At 41.4% G+C, this 25,201-nt stretch overlaps 3 protein-coding genes across 5 annotated transcripts; 2 read left to right on the top strand and 1 right to left on the bottom strand.

Annotated features, from left to right (window-relative positions):
• Positions 1-518: 518 nt before the first annotated feature.
• LOC110535470 (myelin-associated neurite-outgrowth inhibitor) lies at positions 519-8,684 on the bottom strand. 2 transcript variants are annotated; one of them, XM_021620486.3, is made up of 7 exons: positions 7,955-8,684; positions 7,293-7,387; positions 7,060-7,146; positions 4,615-4,757; positions 3,039-3,222; positions 2,782-2,894; positions 519-2,528 (listed from the first exon to the last, which is right to left on the bottom strand). In XM_021620486.3, the coding sequence occupies exons 2-6, from the start codon at positions 7,366-7,368 to the stop codon at positions 2,794-2,796; spliced, it is 591 nt and encodes a 196-aa protein (XP_021476161.1). In that variant the 5' UTR covers positions 7,369-7,387; positions 7,955-8,684; the 3' UTR covers positions 519-2,528; positions 2,782-2,793. The 2 variants fall into 2 exon arrangements, with proteins under 2 accessions (XP_021476161.1, XP_021476160.1); XM_021620485.3 differs by having other exon boundaries at positions 3,039-3,225; positions 7,955-8,562.
• Positions 8,685-10,805: 2,121 nt separating this feature from the next.
• fbxo45 (F-box protein 45) lies at positions 10,806-14,021 on the top strand. 2 transcript variants are annotated; one of them, XM_021620482.3, is made up of 3 exons: positions 10,806-11,314; positions 11,750-12,106; positions 12,528-14,021. In XM_021620482.3, the coding sequence occupies exons 1-3, from the start codon at positions 10,997-10,999 to the stop codon at positions 12,732-12,734; spliced, it is 882 nt and encodes a 293-aa protein (XP_021476157.1). In that variant the 5' UTR covers positions 10,806-10,996; the 3' UTR covers positions 12,735-14,021. The 2 variants fall into 2 exon arrangements, with proteins under 2 accessions (XP_021476157.1, XP_021476158.1); XM_021620483.3 differs by having other exon boundaries at positions 10,817-11,314; positions 12,549-14,021.
• A 2,061-nt stretch (positions 14,022-16,082) lies between these two features.
• Positions 16,083-24,053, top strand: nrros (negative regulator of reactive oxygen species). The gene is made up of 3 exons (XM_021620487.3): positions 16,083-16,989; positions 18,514-18,634; positions 20,003-24,053. The coding sequence occupies exons 2-3, from the start codon at positions 18,527-18,529 to the stop codon at positions 21,968-21,970; spliced, it is 2,076 nt and encodes a 691-aa protein (XP_021476162.3). The 5' UTR covers positions 16,083-16,989; positions 18,514-18,526; the 3' UTR covers positions 21,971-24,053.
• The last annotated feature ends 1,148 nt before the right edge of the window (positions 24,054-25,201 follow it).

Genomic DNA, 25,201 nt, shown 5'->3' on the forward strand with positions numbered 1-25,201 from the left:
ATGTGGCCCAGAGGTTAATTGACAGCATGGCAGGGCGGATTGCAGAGGTCTTGAAAAAGAAGGGTCAACACTGCAAATATTGACTCTTCGCATCAACTTAATGTAATTGTCAATAAAAGCCTTTTACACTTATGAAATGCTTGTAATTATACTTCAGTATTCCACAGTAACATCTGACAAAAATATCTAAAGACACTGAAGCAGCAAACTTTGTGAAAATTAATATTTGTGTCATTCTCAAAACTTTTGGCCACGACTGTAGATGCTGAAGGCAGATATGAGACATATCGTCCATCTAGTGGGCATTTAAACAATGACTTGCATTATCTGACCAGATTACTGCAGTGAGCCTGAAAACAAAAGGTATCACCATGGGCTAGCTAGACGCAGGCTTCAGAAGACAGCTTGGAGCATGTGTTATAGTGGTCAGCTTAAAAACCATATAGCCTGGGTCCCCAGAAATGTGAAGGTGACATGATTCAATGAAATTCTTAAATAAAAACAATTGACAATTCTCATTATTGTATTTTTTGGTCTTTCTTGAAAAAAAACTTTGAAAAAACAACACATAAAACATTACAAAACAGATTCAGTAACTGAGGTGACATCTTGTAAAGGCACTATAGACGAGCAAATCAAAGACAATGATATATTAGTAAGTTCTGGTGGAGCCTTGAGGTGACTAGCAAACAATGTCAAGTTCTGGCTTCCTTAAAACAGAGCATCTCAAATGTGTATTTTCTTCCAATAGTGCTAAGCAAATTCTAATCTATTTAATCCATTCAAATAAATCCAGGATAAAAGTTTAAAACCTGTTAAAGTCTGTAGCTCTTGGTGTGGTTAAACCCAAACCAATAACAGAAAGGAATCTGTAGAAATGTTCAGGTGTGATACATACATTACGTCTGTCTGCACAATGGCTTTAGTATTTGAATCCTCTTTCAGCTAATAGAACTAAACACAAACACGCTCACATGCATACAAATGCTCTCGCTCCATCACTCACTCACTGTAGGATGGAGTCCGAATAGTTGTAAATTGCTTCCTTTCCTCAAATCCTTTCCTTTGTGACCAGAAATAGATGAACTGTCATGACAGGTCTGTGTCATCCTGCTAGCTTCCTTTAGGGCCAGTACTTGAGTTGAACTGAAATTGGTGCCTATACTCATTTTGGATGCCAGATACTTTTTAGCTAATGGGAACAGGAGCTCAAGCAGTAAAACATTGGAGGTGCCTGTACTCAGGTCCGGTGAAGTAAAGCACTGTTCAGGGTCTCATCGTTTCCTTTCTTTTGGACCATTGGCCTATCTAAGACCTTTAGGACTCAAGTCTGTGTCACATCAGACATCTGAGACAGAGGCTTAAAACTCAAAAAGGCCAATTTTCCCATAATACGAAAATGGCCAACAGACAAATGTTAACACAGCATCCCCCAGAGAAATAAATGCATCCTAGCAACATTACCAAAAACAAGCAACGAAAACAATTGTTCTGCACAGCTTTGCGTGTTAAACTCAAGTTACCTGTTTGTGTGAAATTCTCTTGTTCCTTTCTTTTAATGTTTCACATTAAGAAATGGCATCAGTGATTCAAAATTGCAGTTTTTTTTTCTCTTTTGTAGTTCATTCGAATTTTTCTTTTTGATGATTTTGCATTAGTCACGGAAGGTAGATTGAGCTAGTGTTATTTCTTCTTTTACACTGAGGGTACAGAACATTAAGAACACCTGCTGTTTCCATGAGACTGACCAGGTGAATCCAGGTGAAAGCTATGATCCCTTATCGAAGGATTTTCAAGCCTTGAGACATGGATTGCGTATGTGTGCCAATCAGATGGTGAATGGGCAAGGCAAAAGACTTAAGTGCCTTTGAACGGGTCATGGTAGGTGCCAGGCGCACCGGTTTGTGTCAAGAACTGCAACACTACTGGGTTTTTCACGCTCATTGATTTCATCGTGTATCAAGTATGGTCCACCACCCAAAGGACATCCAGCCAACTTGACACAACTGTGGGAAGCATGGGGGAGTCAACATGGGCCAGCATCCCTGTGGAATGATTTTGAGACCTTGTAGAGTCCAGGCCCCAATGAATTAAAACTGTTCTGAGGGCAAAGGGGGGGTGCAACTCAATATTAGGAAGGTGTTCCTGATGTTCATACACTCAGCGTATATACACACGCATTCAACTCAATATGGATCCCAACAGCAAAACAAATTCAAAACTCCCTTTGCACCACTTAATAGAGTTAGCTATAAAAATCGCAAGGCAGTACACAAAACGCAACTTAGCCGTCAGACACAAGATATGCAGCAGAGTGAGTGAAGGATTCTTGGACAGCATCATTCAAAACAGGAATAGTCAGCAGTAGGAATATTCCCTTCATCCTGTTCTGAACACACCTGGTGTTGTTTTGTAGTTGGGCTTCAGATTCACAGTATGCTTGGAAAGGAAGGAAGAACAGCTGACACGAGACACCGGAGAGCGTCATCACCAACTGGAGTGTGAATGCATATCTACGATCTTCTGACCTGAAGAGAGAAGCAGAGAAACAGTTGATTAAATACACAGTAATAATATGTACTGTCGGTCTATCAACACATAAAAGTACTTCTACTGACAGGGGGTATTATCCTAATTGACATGAAGCTATTGCCCACAGCTAACCTTCCCCGCCCAACAAAATATAAATACCATTATGTATTCTAGTGCTGTTTCCTAGTGTTCATTCCCATCCATATTGACCAGAGAGAATATGATATGGAGGATATATTTAGTACTCACAGTGCCATCACTTTACCACTGGGGGGGAACATAGCTGTAGGTGGGCACGCCTGGGTGTCGGTATGTGGGCATTGTAACTTGGTGGGGGGTCGGGGAGTGCGTCAACAAAGTTCCTGGAGAAAGGAAGGAGGTGGGAGAGGTCCGGAAATTAGACAGAGCAAAACCCATTTATTTAACACTGTTGCGACCAGATTATATACATAAAAAAATAATAAAAAAAGGTAAACGCATTTAAAAAAAATCAAAATGGAACTCGCCGGCTGACATGGCCATACTGGTCCCTGCTATCATCCCCATGGCTACGCCGTTGTGGGGGCGGGACTGGTGATGCATGGGCGGGGCATACATGGCTGCTGGCACCCCATTGGACTGGACCACTGTAGTGTGATGAATGACATGGGGTGGGGCTGCGAACAGAGGCTGTGTGTAGTAAGTGCCTTGCTGCTGAGAGAGAGAGGGCAAAGTGTTAATAGGTACAGTTTTATGAAACAGAATGTAATATTTTAAACTGTATATACAGTTGAAGTCGGAAGTTTACATACACCTTAACCAAATACATTTAAACTCAATTTCACAATTCCTGACATTTAATCCTGGTAAAGATTCCCTGTCTTAGGTCAGTTAGGATCACCACTTTATTTTAAGAATGTGAAATGTCAGAATAATAGTAGAGAGAATCTTTTATTTCCTTCATCACATTCCCAGTGGGTCAGAAGTTTACATACACTCAATTAGTATTTGGTAGCATTGCCTTTAAATGGTTTAACCTGGGTCAAACGTTTCATGTAGCCTTCCACAAGCTTCCAATAGGTTGGGTGAATTTTGGCCCATTCCTCCTGACAGAGCTGGTGTAAACGAGTCAGGTTTGTTGCTTCAATATATCCACATAATTTTCCTGCCTCATGACGGCATCTATTCTGTGAAGTGCACCACTCCCTAATGCAGCAAAGCACCCCAAAAAGTACAATCCCCATGTCCCCATGTGCAGATACAAATCGTAGTCTGGCTTTTTATGGCGGTTTTGGAGCAGAGGCTTCTTCCTTGCTGAGCGGCCTTTCAGGTTATGTCGATATAGGACTCGTTTTACTGTGGATATAGATACTTTTGTACCTGTTTCCTCCAGCATCTTCAAAAGGTCCTTTGCTGTTGTTCTGGGATTTATTTGCAGTTGTCGCACCAAAGTACGTTCATCTCTAGGAGACAGAACGCGTCTCCTTCCTGAGCGGTATGATGGCTGCCTATCAGAAGCTTCTAAAGCCATGACATCTTTTGCTGGAATTTTCCAAGCTGTTTAAAGGCACAGTCAACTTAGTGTATGTAAACTTCTCAGCCACTGGAATTGTGATACAGTGAATTATAAGTTTAAATAATCTGTCTGTAAACAATTGTTGGAAAAATTACTTGTGTCAGGCACAAAGTAGATGTCCTAACCGACTTGCCAAAACTGTAGTTTGTTAACAAGAAATTTGTGGAGTGGTTGAAAAACGAGTTTTAATGACTCCAACCTAAGTGTATGTAAACTTCCGAGATCAACTGTAACTGCCTTAATGTTGCTGGACCCCAGGAAGAGTAAATACCAATACTAAATGTCAGTGCCACAGTGAGACAAGTACAACTACAGCAGCAATAAGCAGCAAGCTAATGTGTATCTGAATTGTCTAAGGCAGACAGATATGATTACATTCCGTCTGACCTATGTAACTGTTATGACCTTGTAACAATGCAGCGATAAATACCAATTCTGCAGTACAACAAATAAGATAAACAGGTTCAGTTACATCATACTACTTCAGACGGTAGAGGCAGATGATGTCAGTTGACTAACTGACTGACCTGTGTGTAGGGGTTCTGTTGGGGGTAGGTGCTCCTCACAGGGAAGACTGCTGCAGGATAGAGGTTGGGTGATGAGGAGTAGGGTGGGACAGCCCCCGTGGTGGGCGAGCAGGTCATTTTAAAAGGAGTGCCCGGAGCGTAACCTATAAGAGAGGGTTTCAGAGATATAAACACACAACAAGGAGAGGCGTTGTTAACACACCGTCTAGGGTATTACACATTTTAACAGGGAAACCCCCCCCCCCCCAAAAAAATGGCAGCATCATGTTGTGGGGGTGCTTTGCTGCAGGAGGGACTGGTGCACTTCACAAAATAGATGGCATCATGAGGCAGGAAAATTATGTGGATATATTGAAGCAACATCAAGACATCAGTCAGGAAGTTAAAGCTTGGTCGCAAATGGGTCTTCCAAATGGACAATGACCCCAAGCATACTTCAAAAGTTGTGGCAAAATGGCTTAAGGACAACAAACTCAAGGTATTGGAGTGGCCATCACAAAGCCCTGACCTCAATCCTATAGAAAATGTGTGGGCAGAACTGAAAAAGTGTGTGTGAGCAAGGATGACTACATACCTGACTCAGTTACACCAGCTCTGTCAGGAGGAATGGGCCAACATTCACCCAACTTATTGTGGGAAGCTTGTGGAAGGCTACATGAAACGTTTGACCCAAGTTAAACAATTTAAAGGCCATGCTACCAATTGAGTGTATGTATGTAAACTTCTGACCCACTGGGAAAGTGATGAAAGAAATAAAAGCTGAAATAAAATCACTCTACTATTATTCTGACATTTCACATTCTTAAAATAAAGTGGTGATCCTAACTGATCTAAGACAAGGAATTTTTACTAGGATTAAATGTCAGGAATTTGAGTTGAAAATCGAGTTTAAATGTATTTGGCTAAGGTGTATGTAAACTTCCAACTTCAACTGTAATATACACACACTACCAGTCAAAAGTTTGGACACACCTATTCATTCCAAGGTTTTTCTTTATTTTTACTATGTTCTACACCATGGAATAATAGTGAAGACATCAAAACTATAAAATAACACAAATGGAATCATGTAGTAATGAAAAAAGTATTAAACTAATCAAAATATATTTTATACATGACATTTTTCAAAGTAGCCACCCTTTGCCTTGATGACAGCTTTGCACACTCTTGGCTTTCTTTCAACCAGCTTCATGAGGTAGTCACCTGGAATGCATTTCAATTAACAGTTGTGCCTTGTTAAAAGTTAATTTGTGGAATTTCTTTCCTTCTTAATGCATTTGAGCCAATCGGTTGTGTTGTAACAAGGTAGGGATAGTATACAGAAGATAGCCCTATTTGGTAAAATACCAAGTCCATATTATGGCAAGAACTGCTCAAATAAGCAAAGAGAAACGGCAGTCCATCAGTACTTTAAGACATGAAGGTCAGTCAATCCAGAAAATGTCAAGAACTTTCAAAGTTTCTTTAAGTGCAGTCAAAAAAAACATTAAGCACTATGATGAAACTGGCTCTCCCGAGGACTGTCACAGGAAAGGAAGACCCAGAGTTACCTCTGCTGCAGAGGATAAGTTCATTAGAGTTACCAGCCTCAGAAATTGCAGCCCAAATAAATGCTTCACAGAGTTCAAGTAACAGACACATCGCAACATCAACTGTTCAGAGGAGACTGCGTGAATCAGGCCTTCTTGATCGAATTGCTGCAAAGAAACCACTACTAAAAGGACACCAATATGAAGAAGAGACTTGACTGGGCCAAGAAACACAAGCAATGTACATTAGACCAGTGGAAATCTGTCCTTTTGTCTGAGGAGTCCATATTTGAGATTTTTGGTTCCAACCGCTGTGTCTTTGCGAGATGCAGAGTAGGTGAACGGATCATCTCCGCATGTTTGGTTCCCACCGTGAAGCATGGCGGTGGTGTGATGGTGCTTTGCTGGTGACACGGATTTATTTAGAATTCAAGGCACACTTAACCAGCATGGCTACCACAGAATTCTGCACCAATAAGCCATTCCATCTGGTTTGCACTTAGTGGGACTATCGTTTGTTTTTCAACAGGACAATGACCCAAAACACACCTCCAGGCTGTGAAAGGGTTATTTGACCAAGAGGGAGAGTGATGGAGTACTGAAAAACCTTTGAATTAGTATGTTTATCCAAACTTTTGACTGGTACTGTATATCACGGGTATGACAAAACATGTATTTTTACTGCTCTAATTATGTTGGTAACCAGTTTATAATAGCAATAGGGCACCTTGGGGGCTTGTGGTATATGGGCAGTATATACCACAGCTAAGGGCTGTATCCAGGCACTCCGAGTTGCGTCATGCATAACACTAAGGTTGTCGGTTCAATTCCCAGGGATCACATACAAAAACAATCTATGCACTCACTGTACAAGAGTAGGCTACATGCAGCTCTCTGAGAGGGACTGATAACGTACCTGTGGGGAAGGCTGGGTGGTTGGCTCCAGGGTGGTACATGTTGGGAGTGTAAGCAGGGCCAGCCGAGTACCCCCCAGGAAATCCAGCTGCAGGGTCAAAGGTCATATATAAGTGACAAGAAAATCAGAAGCGTCAGACATACATTAAGAGAAACAGTGTGTGTTAATTACACCCTGGTCTGTTTGAGTGGTATACATTTCCCAATCCATTACACACTAGTTACACTGCTTACCTGGGTATCCTACTAAATGTCCCTTAGGGTTGACATAGGGGACCCCTGTTGATGCAGGGTTGTACACTGGGTTCATAATGCACTCCTTTCAGATACTGTAACAAAGACAAGACACATTGTTGAGAAAATGTATTCAGATTGTAAAAAAATAAAAATAGTATTTTATTCAGTGGCTATATAACTAGCTAAAGTTACATTGATCAATGATTTTTGTCATTCATAATTAGCTATCATACGGCGCCCTTTCGCTTGATGCCTGTGGTTAAATGTAATGGGAACCTTGCCTTGATCGCAGCAGTAGCTAACGTTAGCAAGCTAAATGTATGTTGGTTATCGAAATATAAAATGCCTAGCGTAGCTAGCAAGCTAGATTTAAACAAACTAGATTTAAAACATGTTATTGTCCGTCTGTGCTGATAAATTCCATCAGGTAGCTATACTAATTTAGCTAGCTACCTAACAGACATGCGTTTATCAATAGGCGATGCAGTAACTCCACAAAAACACAAGGGCCGGGCGTTTAGCATCTAACGTTCTCTATGTATCGTGTACTGGCTCTTCCAGTCACCCTTCAACTATCTCTTCGTCTTTGCCAATATTGGCAACAGGTTTAACAATAGATGTCAACTGTGATGTTACTTCTAGTTTTCAATGATACTCACAGTTGTAATTCTCAGTTTCCGACTGCTGTTCTTTGCCTCGACTCCTTACTTTTGGGTATTGTATTTTGGTTCTCACTGTCTGGTTGAGTTGACACTTTTTATGCTTGGCTCACTGCACACTAAAATGATCCAGCAGCGGGCGTCACTTCCGAGTACAGCTTGTGGCGCTTTCATGAAAACTGGGATCTCAGGAAAAACAAGGTAAAATCATGACGTTAGTGATCTTTAGGTCGGAAAGTCGGAGGCATCTTGAAGGCATTGATATCGTAATTCAGGGATTTCCGAGTTCCCAGTTGTTTTGAAAGCTGTATGAAGCTCATCTTGCCCATGTCACATGATGTGGTACTGTATAAAATGTTGACTTTCGCTTTACTGTCTCTGGGACGACATTTATGTGAAACATTGTATACACCATTATATAACTCGTATATCCCAAGTATAGTAAAGAAAACACCGATGCATAGGCAACGTCTGTCTGGAACCAAATAATTACGAAGTTGTACAAGTTATCATATTGGACCTGTTTAGGTGCTGGCATTGCTCAGCAATAAATTATTCATACAAAACCGGTATCAAACCTCAAAGAAGCATTCTTGCATCCATCGAATAACAATTCTAACCATGAGTATTACACTATTATACAACGGGTTGGTCTAATCCTGAATGTTGATTGGTTAAAAGCGCATTCCAGTCGGTGTCTATTCCACAAATTTCCACCCGCTAAATCTATGACCTTAACCCTCCTGCTGTGTTCCGGTCGAATTGGACCGATTTACAAGTTTTCTCTCTGAAAAATTTAGTTATTTTAATCTGATTGTCATAAGGTTCTATGACTTTGCACACACAGGGAATCTGAACACACAAAGTACATTTTGATTATTTCATTACATTTGGCGTGTTTTATTTAACTTTTGTATACCTGTGGTGTTCCCGGTCATTTTGACCAGTCATTAGAAATGAATGGGTGGGACTACAATTAGTGTATAAAATTGAGTTCAGGCACATGCCCATTCATCAGATGAACACATTTCCTCTCCCAGACCCCCACGTGCATGTGTGTTTGAGCACATACACACACCTCACTCCCCTTCTTGGCTTCCATGGCAACCCCCAACCACCAAGGGAACCTTTCCCCAATATAATATTTCCCCCACGGGAACCACACCTGTTGACATTCTCACAAACAATCGCAACATTGTTTCAATAGTATATGGAACTTTTCTCACAGCTCTGGTGTATAAAGCTTTTTTGAGGCCTTGCATACAATTCATTCTGTGGCAGCACAATGACCAAAAGTTATACTGTATGTGAGGCTCTTGGTCATATCTTTGATCATGACACTGGTGAGGAGGAGAGTCCTTGTTAAACTTTGTCACAAAGTAGTCTGTGATGAATAGCACATTTTGTTTCATCTGAGTATTTGTTATAGTCAAAATAATCCATACATTATGCTTTTTTTTTAACTCAAAAACGAATTGTATGAGCTCAGGTCAATGAGGCCTACAGGCCATACATAAATAGCAAATAGTTCAAAACAAGTACTGTTCACAAGAACTTCTGTTGATAAAAAGATTTAACACAACATTAGGTGTTAATATATGCATTATTATGGATTTATAGCTGGGGCGGTCATTTTGGACCCGGGAACACAGAATTAATTAACATGAAATGAACATAACAGGAAGGTTAAAATGCCTATTTACTCTGTTCCATCTGACTGTGCAATCGACTGTCTCATCAGCCCAGGCAGGGAAGTTATTAACTTGATCTCCAATATAAAAAAGCATATAGACATTATCACATGTATTTTAGTCTAATATTCAGCCAGTCGAAATCATGAATCAGCTGGCATCATTTTCATGGATATACACAAAGAAATGTCAATTGAAAAAATGTCAAACGAAACGAAGTGCAGATAGTTTGCGATCTTTCCAGCTTCAGTTTGAAGTTTTTGTGTTAGCTGTTTTGTTGGTTAGCTCTTAGCTCATCTGAACAACGGTGTCCTAACGAGAAAACACATTTTCTATGCCAGGCGAAATCGTGCCTCATTAGCTTATTGTTATGGATGTATCCAAATAAATGTCACTAGAAAACAGGTTAATTAAACAAATACAGCTACTGTTATTCTGCCTGCACTGTTTGAAGTTAGCCGTAGTTGGCTAGTTGGCAAGCAAGGGATAAGAATGTTACTAGCCAGTATAGCGATAGAACATTTAGAACCTACGACTGGGTCGCGTCCATAGATACAGAACAAAAAGACTGAACGACTGGGTTTTGTCTCTGGCAACCAAACCAATTGAACGACCAGCCGGCTTGGGTAGCAACCATATATTTGTTTCGGGACTATATCTTGTGGAAGGAAGAAATAGTATGAATAAATTCATAAAAATAACGTTTTTAATGAACATCTGTCAATCATTATTTATATTGGTAACCAGTTGTATAAAAGTGATAATGCCCTCAAAAGCCGGTGTTTTGGAGGATATGGCACCCGTAACGATATCTTCCAAACAACGCCTTCGAGGGCATTATCACTTAATTAGGGCAACCCACAGAATAGAAATTGACCCTGTGAACACATCTAGGATCAATCAGTAAACCATACTACAAATTTGAGGATGGACTCTTAAGGGGTAAAAATCTAAACTGACTGTAGATCAGCTGCGAGGGCCGCTGTATGACCGACAAAGGTCCTAACAGGTACACAAAGTAAAATACACCTATTATAATTTAAGACAAAACGTTGATCATGGGATTATCTTTGTCTCCTTCTTTATAATTGAAGATGGCGGATCAGAATAAATATTTAATTTATAATTATATGATTTATCATTGCCATACAAAAATGTCCGGGACCTGACTGGATTTCGCATTTGTCTTCCCACTTTACCAACCGGGTCTGGGTCCATCGAATTAAATGCCTGACAATATCACCGCCGTGATTTAGCTAGTATTTAGAAATGGTCCATTTTAATACATTTTAGTTAACCATTTATGCTGTAAAACACTGTTCATCGGTCGTTATTCTCAATTTAGCTAATTATGTCGGGAGCGGCCGCCGGAGGGGCGTCCTCTTGCATTGGCGCAGCCGCTGCCAGTTGTAGCTCAGCTGGGTCGTCCTATGTTGCAGCGGGCGGAGAAGTGGGAATAGCAGGCAGGCTACCTAGTCGGGTTCTGGAGCATGTGTTCTCCTACCTGGACTTGTATGATTTGATGCGGTGCTCGTTGGTGTGCTGGCACTGGAACAACTGCCTCGCCGATGAGAACAGCGAGGTGTGGCGGAGTCTGTGCGCTCGCTCTCTTAGTGAAGAGGCACTGCGCTCCGACATTCTTTGCAATCTGACAACATACAAGGGAAAGGTAGCAGCTACTAGCTAAGCTAATAACGTTTGTTTACTATTTGAATACCGAAGTGAAGGCCTATAGCTGTTGTTAGAGATTTTGATTTCAATCCAGAAGATACCACATTGTGAAAAGATCACAAACCCAGTCAGCACACATTAACTTGCCATTCAATCATAGCCTAGGCTACTCATCAACGGCTCCCTGTCTGTCATGCACAGACTAGTGGCTAGCCGTCTATACACACACGCCCAGTTGTTTATATATGCAGCAACGCCAGCATTAAATACGATCCATAAGCATGGTGCAATCATTTCCTTGAATTAGATAATATTTTAAGTAAAATGGAATAGCAATGGTTTTTGGTTGGAATGCATGTTGATTCTGCTCTCAATCACTTGGATTTATGTCCTCTTCAAAACCCTAGCACATCTTTGTCTGCCTCTCCTGCAGCTCAAGTCCTACCTGCACGCTCTGAGTTCCCACGACTGCTCACGCAACGTCTACGTGAAGAAGAACGGTTTCACCCTTCACCGCAACCCCATTGCCCAGAGCACCGACGGAGCCCGCGGCAAGATCGGCTTCTCTGAGGGCCGCCATGCCTGGGAGATCTGGTGGGAGGGGCCCCTGGGGACCGTGGCAGTGATCGGCATTGCCACCAAGCGTGCTGCCATGCAATGCCAGGGCTATGTGGCCCTCCTGGGCAGTGACGACCAGAGCTGGGGCTGGAATCTGGTGGATAACAACCTGCTCCACAATGGGGAGGTCAACGGGAACTTCCCTCAGTGCAACAACGCACCAAAATACCAGGTAGGTTAAAAATGTTCTCCTGGGTCGTATTGATAAGTGCACACCATAGCAAAATGTGATGCAACGGAAACGACAGCTAAGCAGTGAGATTAGTGCTGGAGTTCAGGGACTTTGTCACCATGGGGTGGGTAGGCTGCAGACAGGAATAGACAACATATCTGTTATGCATCAACTAAAAATGTTCAATTGAAGTTCTAAGCCATTGTTTTAAACAGATGACCCATCCCAATGAAGTGATTCTAGTTGAAATATTATAAACATTTATTGGTGGGATGAGTTAGGCCTGTGCAGTAGAATGCATGTCAAGAAGAATGCTACCTTCAATTAGAAGTTATCTCAACAGTAATCATGTTAATTGTAGCATGAAAGAGAAGCCATTCCCTGTATTGTAGCTGTTACTTATTGTTATATTACTTTCTAGTGTAATGGTGTCCGTCCACAGATCGGGGAGAGGATACGAGTGATTCTTGACATGGATAACAAGACCTTGGCCTTCGAGAGAGGCTTTGAGTTTCTGGGAGTGGCCTTCAGAGGGCTGCCTAAAGCCTGCCTCTTCCCGGCCGTCTCAGCTGTCTATGGCAACACTGAGGTGACCATGGTCTACCTTGGCAAGCCTCTGGATGGATAGCACCGCCACAACACCCGCTGGTGCCACGTCACATCAGATGTGCCAAGGATAATGACTGATCGTTGACACCGAGAGGATTCTAAACGAACATTCCACAACCACAGGAATGGACTACAAAATCAACATGGATGAGAGTGAACTATTGATGGACAAGAGAATTTGACCAGGGTGGGGGAAGTGGTCATTGATGGACAAAAGGGTTTGACTAGGTTTTTGGGAAGTGATAATTGGTGGGGGACTGGGGGCTGTTTCAAAGGTGTTTCTGACTCAATGTGGATCCTATCCACTTCAGCTGCTGGACCATTTTATTTACAGTACGGGAGGACTTATTTTTTTAATGTTATTTTATGAAGTAACAACACTGAGTCCTGTACATGCGGACGGTTTTATGATGTCTGTTCCTATGAGGCAAAACCAAATATGAACTGTGGCAAATAAAGACAAATCATAATGTGTGTGTGACACTGCAAGCTGTAACATTTCTAGAGTGCACGTGTAACTGCCATGGATGGAACAGCAAGGGGGACACTTCAGAGGACTATGCCGAATGGGACACTTGGAAAAGACTGCTTCAGTAGAAAAGCTAGTCATTGCAGTATAACTGAAATGTCTCCTCTCTTCAGATACATTGTATAGGAGAGCAGAAGTGAGGAGACCATGCTACTGTGAATCCATTTTAATTGTGGTGGTATTCATCATAGTATTTCCTTATATTTATTTATAGGTTTTAATTCGTGGTACTATTGAAGAGGTCATGGAACCTTCAAAATAAAGTCTACCTGGTGCCAGTCTGTAATTGATTTATTGAGTGTTTCAGAATGCTTCCACAAGAGGGCAATCATTGACTTCTATATTCTATATAAAATAAGAACCACCCAATGATATTTGTTGTGAAATCTGTGAATGTATTGTAATGTTTTTTTTTTTAATTGTATAAACTGCCTTAATTTTGCTGGACCCCTTGGCAGCAGCAGCTAATGGGGATCCACAATAAATACAAATAGGACATTATTTTACTTATTTCCCAAATTGAAAGCCACCTTTCAATGTCTCTAGTCATATTGTACTCTCCCTTTTATCTACAATCAAATGATTTCTGTTTTGTCTGACTTTCTCATACAATTGGTGTTTGTGAGTTAACTGCAGCGCTATGTAATTTCCTATGCCCCAGGTGACAAGTGTTGGCAGGTTTCTGATATAAACTGAACAAAAATATAAACGCAACATGTAATGTGTTGGTCCCATGTTTCATGAGCTGAAATAAAAGATCCCAAGAATTTTCCAAAACCTTATTTCTCTCAAATTCTGGAACAAATTTGTTTATATCCCTTTGCCAAGATAATCCATCCACCTGACAGGTGTGGCATATCAATAAGCTGATTAAACAGCATGATATTTACACCTTGTGCTGGGGACAATAAAATGGCACTCTAAAATGTGCAGTTTTGTCACAACACAATGCCACAGATGTCTCAAGTTTTCGGGGAGCGTGCAATTGGGAAAGTGACTGCAGGAATTTCCACCAGAACTTTTGCCAGAAAATGTCATGTTAATTTCCCTACCATAGACTGACATCAGCAAACTGCTCGCCCACACGACGCCATACACACAGTCTGGCATCTGCCCGGTACAGTTGAAACCGAGATTCATCTGTAAAGAGCACACTTCTCCAGCGTGCTAGTAGCCATCGAAGGTGAGCATTTGCCCACTGAAGTTGGTTACGACGCAGAACTGTAGTCAGGTTAAGACCCTGGTGAGGACAACGAGCAAGCAGATGAGCTTCCCTGGGACGGTTTCTGAGAGTCAGATGTGCAGAAATCCTTCGGTTGTGCAAACCCACAGGTCATCAGCTGTCCGGGTGGCTGGTCTCAGATGATCAAGCTGCACATCCAGCTTCTTCACCTGCTGGATCATCTGAGACCAGCCACCCGGACAGCTGATGACCTGTGGGTTTGCACAACCGAAGGATTTCTGCACATCTGTTTCGATTGTACCGGGCAGATGCCAGACTGTGTGTATGGCGTCGTGTGGGGACAACAAACACAATTGCATTTTATCGATAGCAATTTGAATAGACAAAGATACCCTGACAAGATCGTGAGGCCCATTGTCGTGCCATTCATCCGCCGCCATCACCTCATGTTTCAGCATGATAATGCACAGCCCCATGTCGCAACAATCTGTACACAATTCCTAGAAGCTAAAAATGTCCCAGTTTTTCCATGGCCTGCATACTCACCAGACATGTCACCCATTGAGCATGTTTGGGATGCTCTGGATCGGCAGCGTGTTCCAAATACCGCATATATCCATCAACTTCGCACAGCCATTGAAAAGGAGTAGGGTAGCGTTCAGCTCTATGCGAAGGATATGTGTCACGCTGCATGAGGCAAATGGTGGTCACCAGACTTGTTTTCTGATCCACAACACTACCTTTTTTCTAAGGGGTCTGTAACCAACAGATGCATATCTGTATTCCTAGTCATGTGAAATCCATAGAATTGGGCCTAATACATTTATTTCAACTGACTGACTTCCTTATATGAACTGTAATTGTTGCATGATATGTTTATAATTTTGTTCAATATAGTTTGCGACAATAATGTACCAGTTTGTCAAGCTTCCTAGGTGTGTGTGTGAATTTCAACCACATGAAAGCTTAGCATGTCATTGGGGTTCTACCTCAATGCTGCACACACACTTTTGATGAGGGAGCATTTAATTTTTTGTATTTTATTTAACCAGGCAAGTCAGTTAAGATCAAATTCTTATTTACAATGACGGCCTACACCGGCCAAACCCGACGACACTGGGCCAATTGTGCGCCGCCCTATGGGACTCCCAATCACAGCCAGTTGTGATACAGCCTGGATTCAAACCAGGGTGTCTACAGTGATACCTCTAGCACTGAGATGCAGTGCCTTAGACCTCTGCACCACTCGGGAGCCCATGAGGGATGTCTGTGTTTGTAGTTTCTACTGTGTACAGTTTTTAAAACAGGCATAAATGTGTTTTTCTAAATAGGATATTGGAAGAAAAGAGATCTAGGCTTAATATTTGAAGGGATGCCAAGCCTATGAAAAATGAATGTCAACTGAATTAATGAATTCAACTGAGCATAAAGCTGGCATCAGCTGCCAATCACTTAATCAAGTCAGAAATTAGAACGAGAGGAGAGGACTCATTGCATGAAAACGGGAAGGAAGCCTCAACAAATCACCACTGCGATGGCAGCTCCATCACTTCCTGATTCTAATTCCCTATTCTAATTCCAGAACTATGGGAAAATACGACACAAACTACGCTGTAGGCCGCAGAATTAAACGTAATTACCTGTACTTTCTCAGTGTGTGTGTGTGTGTGTGGAGAGTGAGTGCGCATGGGGAGCACCAATTTTAATCTGTTTTGAGGTAAACTCGTATGTCATGGTCAGTAAGACCACAACCAGGTACTATGCTACGGATAAAAAGCAGTGTTTCTCTTCCAATGGTTCATGGTAAATGAGAGGGCTGGTTGAGTATTTACAGTGTAAATGTCAGTATGATGTGTCAAAGTAGCTGAACAAAATACGAAGAATCAAATCGTTCCCTTGGCTGTTGCAAAAGTGTCAGCTAGGCAGGAAGGGTGTGAATGTTTAGTGGTTTCCTCTCGGTAGTATCTGATGTTCAGAAACAGGAGTTGGAGAGTGAGAGGTGAGAATGGGGTTTGTCAGTAGGTTTTTGTAGTAGACAAGATAAGCCTACACAAACACATGCACACACAAATCATGGTGTGGATGGCAGGTTTCCAATTATACCAGGTTTTTTTGTGAGAGGATGAAGTTCTTCACATTGCAACAGTATTTAAAAAAAAAAAAACAGAATTCCCAAATAGAAACAGATAGGTTAGAAAGTTGCATTTGATGTAAGTCTATTATCTGCAAATAACATAAGTTGACACTGATGTACTATGGGCATGCATGAAATGCATCACAAAAAAATACAGGGAATCTTCTAGTTCCAATGCAATATGTACAGGACATGCATGTCTCTGACCTAGGCCTGCGAACCTATATATATGATCTTGCTTGTCCATGTGACTTTGGTTTCCGTTGCTTGCCTGCTTCCGCAAATACTAAAAGCACGGCTCGGCTATGTAGAGAACACACACCGCTCCACATAGATGAGAACCGACCGACGCTGCGTCGAACAAACCAGAGAATATGGTCAGGAGCTCAACCGTCAGTGGCTTGAATAACACACACCTAACCACCAGCGTAAGTAGTAGATGCATGGCGCCTTGTGCGTAACCTGTGCGTAACCTAACTACACAACAGCGTCTGACAAAGTAATGAATGAATAACATCAGCGCAAATGGCACACTTCTCAGTACGTGCTTGTAATATCAGAACAGAAAGTGTGACTTTGAATGTATTGTCATTCATGCTCTTAAGTCAAGGAATGTTACTTTGTAGCTTAATATCCTTATCGTTATACAGTCTATGCTAATTCGTTGTATTCCTCAATCTGCTTATAAATTGATAAAACGATTCGTTTATTTTACTATTAGTTAACGTCTTGTAAAGCATTATACTGTGCATTATCTGTTCAGGTATGTAATATGTCAATTCAATATTTTGGATTTATAAGTAGATTTATATATTATTCCTTATTAATGTATTTGATTACTACAGTAGTGGAGAGTTCAAAAGGTAGTCGCACTCAAACCATGATAAGGACTAACCCTGAGGCTGAGATGCAAAAATTATATAGGCCTACTTAATTTAATCAATGCTCAAAAGAATACAAAGGATGACAGTGAAATTTGTTAAAAATTAAACATAAAATAACTTACGTTTCAGACAAGCATGTATTAAATTAAGTATGTTCTTTTTGCGTCTCAGCCTCCTTGGGTTATTCATTTTCATGGTTTGAGTGCGAATACCTTTTGAACTCTGGGTATATACAGTATTACAGTACAGTATTGATCAGATGTAATGTTTGCAGTATGAAAATAATTCATTGAACGCTTTATCAAGGTTAAAAGATAACGGAGATATACAGCTGTTATTCTGTTTTTATGGTTGAGAGACTGCGTTGGTGTTATTGTCTGGCATACACTCAGTGGCCAGTTTATTAGGTACATCCATCTAGTACCAGGTCGGACCCCCCCTTGCCCCCAGAACAGCCTGAATTCTTGGTTGCATGAAAACATTGCTTAATCGGTATCAAGGGAACTAATGTTGGCCAGGAAAACATTCCCCACACCATTACACCACCACCACTAGCCTGTACAGTTGACACAAGGCAGGTTGGGGCCATGGACTCATGCTGCTTATGCCAAATCCTGACTGCCATCAGCATGACGCAACAGGAACCGGGATTCGTCAAACCAGGCAATCTTTTTCCACTCCTCAATTGTCCAGTGTTGGCAATCACGTGCCCAATGGAACTGCTTCTTCTTGTTTTCAGCTGATAGCAGTGGAACCCGGTGTGGTCGTCTGCTGCAATAGTCCATCTGTGACAAGGACCGACGAGTTGTGCATTCCAAGTTGTTGTTCTGCACACCACTGTTGTACTGTGCCATTATTTGCCTGTTTGTGGCCCGTCTGGTAACTTGCACTATTCTTGCCATTCTCCTTCAACCTCTCATCAACGAGCTGTTTTCGCCCACAGGACTTCCCGCTGACTGGACATTTTTTGTTTGTCACACCACTCACTGAGTTTGGGAAAACCTGACATAGATTACCTCTCATTTTCTGAGTCTCAGTCGTCTCCTGCTCCCCTTCTCTCCTCCACAGTGAGGATGTTAAGATGCCCATCCAAGGCCTACTCCCTACCCTGGTCTGTCTCACCATCTGGACCCTGTGGAGCCTGCTAATACCTGCCCTCAGCCACCCTCACCACAGCCTCTGCAGACTGGTAAGAGCTACATTTCTTGAACAAGCTTATTAGAGCGTAGAGGGAGAAAATATACACTCTAAAAATAATGTTCCTATAGGCACCTCCAGGGCTTCCTCTTGATACACAACGGGAATCTGTAAAAATACTGTGAAATTGTGAAAATGATGATAATACCCTTTTACTGTAAGAGCTGTTTGAAAAGACCGCCTGAAATTTCTGCCTGTTTTGGTGGGAGGGTGTTTTGGCGTTCCATGGTGACATCACCATGCAATGAATTAGTTAATTGACCAATGGGAAAGAGTTTCAAGCCTCTCTGCCAATAATAGCACATTTTCAGTCTTCCTCTCCCCACTCAAACCACTCCCAGACATTCCTAGCAAAATTCTTGCTTGAGAAATTGCTCTTTGCTAAGAATAAATGTTTGATTCTTTTTGACCATTTTAATTTAAAACAATCACAGTAAGGTACTTAATTGTTACCCAGAAATGATTTGATATTGAGATAAATGCGGCTGCATTGGTACTTTAAGAAATAAGTTGACATCATTAGAAATAAGATACCTACAGTAGAAAAGAGGAGGGTATGTAATTCAAAATGATTGCTAGCAATATTCCTTTTTTATGCACTATTTTTGAGGACCCCCTGCAGTTTCTTGGGCTGCGGACCCCCGGTTGAATACCCCTGGTCGATGATCTCTCCCAATGTGTTCTCCAACTCATAAAATATTTCAGAAAAAGGCTCCGTTTTTTTGGAGCCTACAACATAGCTCAGTATTTGAAATATTTGTTTTATTCAGTCATTTCTGTTCCTCTCGATCAAGGGTGTCAATAATTTCCTCTCGATCAAGGGTGTCAATAATTTCCTCTCGATCAAGGGTGTCAATAATTTCCTCTCGATCAAGGGTGTCAATAATTTCCTCTCGATCAAGGGTGTCAATAATTTCCTCTCGATCAAGGGTGTCAATAATTTCAGGCCCCACTGTAACTCTCAATAACAATAATAAACATACAACACTGAGTAAAGAAAGTTCCTTTGAAATATGAATTTCAGAGCTTGTGGTTCTCACTGAAAGCTGTGAAAAAGTGCCTCTTCTGACATTTTCATAAGAAATGCAGCATACACTCTGGTTTCTGAAGGGAAGAGAGAGCATAAGTTACCACAATAGATATAAGCAAAGGTAATTCTATCATGGAAACTGCTGCTACTGCTGGTTCTCAGGATTTCCGTTCATGCATACATGAAATACTTTTTATACCCTCGTATACTCTCTGGTCTGATTTGTGGTATAATACTTTGCTGTTTTAAAGTATTTTAACATATAAAATGAAGTATTTTAAATTGTATTGATCTCGCATACACTGCATTTCTCTCCCTTTCTCCTTACAGACCCAAAAGATTGCTCTCTGTAGTGATAGTGAGATCTCATCTGTGCCGAGGGACCTACCGGACAACATAGAGGAACTCCACCTGACCCATAACCACATTCAGATGCTACAAGATGACTCCATCTCCCGCTACATCTCCCTTCGCACTCTAAGCTGTGCAAAAAACCGCTTGGAGACAGTGGGGTCAAAACTCTTTCACAACTCACCTCATCTAGAGAGCCTCAATCTAGCTGCCAACCAACTTCACATTGGATACCAGGAAACTAGCAGGGCACTGCTCACCCTGTCTAGACTCAAAGTTCTGGATCTGTCAGAAAACCAGCTTACAAACGACATAGCTTCGGTCCTCCTCCAGAATATGACGTCCCTGGAGTACCTCAACCTTTCCAGGAACCTCCTGCTGAGGCTGGACGAAAGTTCCTTCAGCGACCTCCACCAGCTCAGAGAGCTGGACCTACAGAGGAACATGCTGTTTGAGATCGTTGATGCCTTTGACCACCTGCACAAGCTCCAGAGACTAAACCTGGCCTTCAACCACCTGGCCTGCCTGATGGACTTCGACATGACCCAACTCGTGGTGCTCAACGCAAGTCACAACAACATTGAGTGGTTCATAGCCAACCAGGACCTCCAGGAAACTTTCCAGCTGGAGACCCTGGATCTCACCAACAACAACCTCCTTTTCTTCCCCTTCCTTCCCATCCAGAGCCGCCTGAGGAACCTCCACCTGTCCCAGAACAGAGTGAGCTTCTACGAACACCTGGCAGACACCGCTGGCTACCCAAACTGGACCAACAGTGTCCAGTTCTTCAACCTGAGGGGCAACGTGACCAATGTCACAGCCCAGCTGTGGGACGAGAGCCTTCACGGTGACATCTCCTCTCTAGACCTGCTGGATCTGAGTGGAAATCAGGTGGGCTACTTCCCCCAAGGGTTTATCAGCAAAATGCCTAGCCTGGTCAGGCTCAGGATGCAGACAAACTGTCTCGAGGTTTTAAATCTAACACTGGAAAAACTTCCAGGGACGTTGTACGAGTTGGATGTGAGCAACAATAGATTGACGGAGCTCCATGCTGACCAAGGTAGTTTAAGTGAGTTAGGAAAACTGAGCTATCTCAACCTGAGCCAGAATGACCTGCAGAGTCTACCTCCTAGACTGTTCTCCTCTCTCACCAGCATCAGCTCTGTGGATATCAGCTTTAACAGAATTGGCATATGCCCCCTTGAGGAATGGGGCGGGAACAGAGGTGGGGGTAACCAATCAGACTGTGTTGTTTGGAGAAACATCATCTCTCTGAGACAGCTCCACCTATCAGGGTGCAACCTGGGGAGACTGCCATCGTCAGCGTTCACAGGGACACCTCTAACACACCTGGAGCTGTCTAACAACCCAGAACTCAACATTGGGCCCAGATCGATAGTAGGCCTCAGCAGAACTTTACACCATCTAGGTTTGGGAAACACAGGCCTGAGAGACTTTGACTTCTCCCCTTTCCACCACTTAAAGTCTTTGAACATTTCCAGAAACTCTCTAACTCAGCTCCCTGCTTCACTGCAACGCCTTGAGCTGAGGCTGCTGGACCTGAGGGACAACAAACTTAACACTGTCCCCTCAGATCAGGCTAACACATTAGCCTTGAAACTACAGACTGTTTTTCTTAATGGAAACACTTTCAACTGCTGCCAGTTGGACTGGTACAGGACGTTTGAGAGGGCGAAAACGGTCAATATCATCGACCTCTCAGACATTTCATGTCAGGATCTGACAAAAAATACACACAAAGTGGTGTTTTTAGACCCTTTAATGTGTGGTGGGAGTGAGGAGGAGTCTGTATACTGGTACATCCTGTTGTTTATCGTACCTGTCCTCTGCCTGGTTGGGATTTCTGTCATCTTCCTGCTCACCTTCAGGCCCAGACTGCTTCCCAAGGCCATTAAAAATAAATGCCGGAGGCCTACGTCATACTGACATTTCAGTCACCTTCCCTGTGTTGTGGGCGAAAGGTCAAATGATTAAGACAATGTGGTACATTCTGTCCAAGTGTGATGTTTTGCGAATGGGTCGTTCCATGTCATTTCAGCAAGTCATGACATCCACCATCTCAGATTGTTCTGAAATCGTTTCTGTAGTTAGAAACAGATACGGGGTGGCAGATAGCCTAGTGGTTTGAGCGTTGGACTAGTAACCGAAGGTTGCAAGATCAAATCCCAGAGCTGACAAGGTAAACATCTGTTGTTCTGCCCCTGAAGAAGGCAGTTAACCCACTGTTCCTAGGCCATCATTGAAAATAAGAATTTGTTCTTAACTGACTTGCCTAGTTAAGTAAGATAAGCATTCCGGAAACATTATTTTGTTGAAAAATAATTGGATCTCTGAGAAATTAAGCTAATTGATTGCACCCAAATTGACCACTTTAATTTATAGGATTCATTATAATATTCAATAATTATAGTACCAAATTATTTTCTAACAATGAGTAAGACATGAGAAATCCTCACACCAATCCCAACCCAGCAAAGAGTATATAATATCAGTTCTCTATGTTTGACAGGTAGTTTGGAGTTGCGGCTCTGAGTATTGTTTCTTCATCCTATGTAATGTATTCTCAGTGAATTTGGTTGAATTTGGTTGTTGTTAGGTTACAAAACTAATAAAACCTTTCTCCTGATATTACCATATCCAATGCAAGTCAAAGTCATATTAGCATTTTTGCACTTCATATCCAAATCATCTATAAGTGAGTTGGAGATGAAGTATAAAAATGCTAATATAGGTACCAGGATGTAGGATGGGACATACAGTGCCTTCAAAAAGTATTCACATCCTTTGACCTTTCCAAATGTGTGAATACTTGTGTAAATGAGATATTTCTGTATTTAATTTTCAATACATTTGCAAAAATGTCTAAAACATGTTTTCACTTTGTCATTGTGGGGTATTGTGTGTAGATGGGTAATTGTTTTAAATATTTAATCCATTTTGAATTCAGTCACAACAAAATGTGGAATAAGTCAAGGGATATGACTACTTTCTGAAGGCACTGTAAAAAAAAAAAAATATCACCAAAATCACTGAGAATACATTACATAGGATGAAGAAACAATACTCAGAACCGCAACTTCAAACTACCTGTCAAACATAGAGAACTGATACTATATAACCATTGATGGGTTGGGATTAGCGTGGGGTGTGGGGGGTCAGTGGGTGGCGTTTCACCATGTCTTTGGATTCTTCATGTCTTACTCATTGTTAGAAAAAAGTTTGGTTCAAATCAGATGTAAGGTACTACAGTATATTTATTGAATATTATATGAATCCTATAAATGTAAAATGTCCAATTTGGGTGCAGTCAATTAGCTTCATTTTAAAGAGATTCAATTATATTTCAACAAAATAATGTTTCCGGAATGCTTATGTTAACTGTTTGTAACTACAGAAACGATTTCAGAACAATCTGAGATGGTGGGTGTTGAAATCCTCTTTCTGGTGCTTTTTGAGGAGGAACGATATCAATGCAATTTCAAAGCTGAAATAAAAGTTTCCTTACAAAGCAATTGAGTTTAGGTTAGTAACTAAAACATTTATATTAGGAGAGAGTGGGGTAAGTTGAGCCACAGTTGTTTCTAGGAAACCATACACAAAATGAATCATTTGGCCTAATATTTAGGAAGATGTCATCATTTCATGGACTCTGTGAAGGAAGAAAACACATTGAAAAAGTAGTAAGCAAGTTAGATCCAAAAAACTGATTTTCACCAAGTCAAAAATATGTATTGTGTTAGAGGTTTCATGATGCTTGTATCTTAACCAAAGTAGATAGTTCTAGATCGTTCTATACATCAGTTTTGGTCTCTATAAGCTTCCATAAGAGGTCCAAACCTAACATGAAAGTGCATCCCTGTAGCTCTGTGGGATAATATAGTCAAAATGTTTGCCTTGGGTTAAGTTGAGCTAATGACCATGGGGTAAGCTGAGCCAAGGGTAAGTTGAGTAAATTAAAATTGTTTTCTTCCCAGGTCGCTTTTTATAATAAAATAAAGATATATATATATTTTTTTTGTTGTTGCCTGTTTTGCATGTTATTTTGGCATTAATACGTGTCAGATATCAGTTTGCATGTCACATATAAAGCTGCATACAAACATGGTCTCCTTTTTGCTTTCTTGAGTAAGGCAGCTCCTAAATGCAGGATTTTCTGCCTAGTTTAGTGCTTTCTGTGGTGGAGGGGCAGCCAGCGGAAAATACAGAGCATGGGGATTAGTAATCTTCTCTAGTTGCGCTGTGATTGGCTCAGTGTTCTGTCACTCACCGGTACACAATGTCACTGAAAAATCTACAGTGAGACCTGGAAAGTTCAAGCCCCCTTGGGTACTGCCATAGATTTACATCAGAAGTTCCCATTCAAGAAGGCTCAAGGTCATTGGCCACAGATAAAAGGATGTCAAATCACATTATATCTACCGTAGCTTTGATTGGACTGATCATGTCAGCATTATACTTTCAAAATCGTAGCTAGCAAGCTAGACAAGCACTCATCATCATGATTCATATCAACAATCTACTGGCAAATCCTTTCCAATCCTTGTCATATGAAGAGAAATTCTAGATAAAAACGTATCAGTACTTATCAGCCATTGGACATAAACATTACACAACAAGATAAACATTTCAAATTCAACAATGAGTAGTTTGCAAAACAATCAGCTATTGTCCTTCCCCTGCTATTCAGTGGAGAGGGTGTGTGGTCCGAGTCTTCGTTTAAGAGTTTATTTTCCAAGCTTAAAAGGATTAACATTCACACGTAACACCATTGGTCAGAAAAGGTTGAATATATTGGCCATGCTATCAATACAGCATGACTTCTGCTGCGTTCAAAACAACTGGAAAAACGGAACTGGGAAAACTACCTCAGACTGGAAAAATACATTGAAGTCGGGAACACGGGCCTCTTTCTAGAGTTCAGACCTGAAGATCACTGATGTTGATATTCAACCTTGTTTTTTTCAGAGTTCCCAGTTGTCTTGAAAGCACCATAAATCCAGAGAATGGCAGACCTTGATGGCAAAGTTTCATGAAAAAATTGGCACACAAAAGTCCAAAAATGTATTCTATGCTGCTGCATAAATGATGTAATATGCCAGGGAGATATGTATACGGTAGCTAAGAAAGTAATTCTAAGTGTATGTTATATAGTAAGCT

Source organism: Oncorhynchus mykiss, chromosome 11 (genome assembly GCF_057628025.1).
Source record: "Oncorhynchus mykiss isolate SJ-2025 chromosome 11, ASM5762802v1, whole genome shotgun sequence".
Taxonomy (NCBI): domain Eukaryota; kingdom Metazoa; phylum Chordata; class Actinopteri; order Salmoniformes; family Salmonidae; genus Oncorhynchus; species Oncorhynchus mykiss.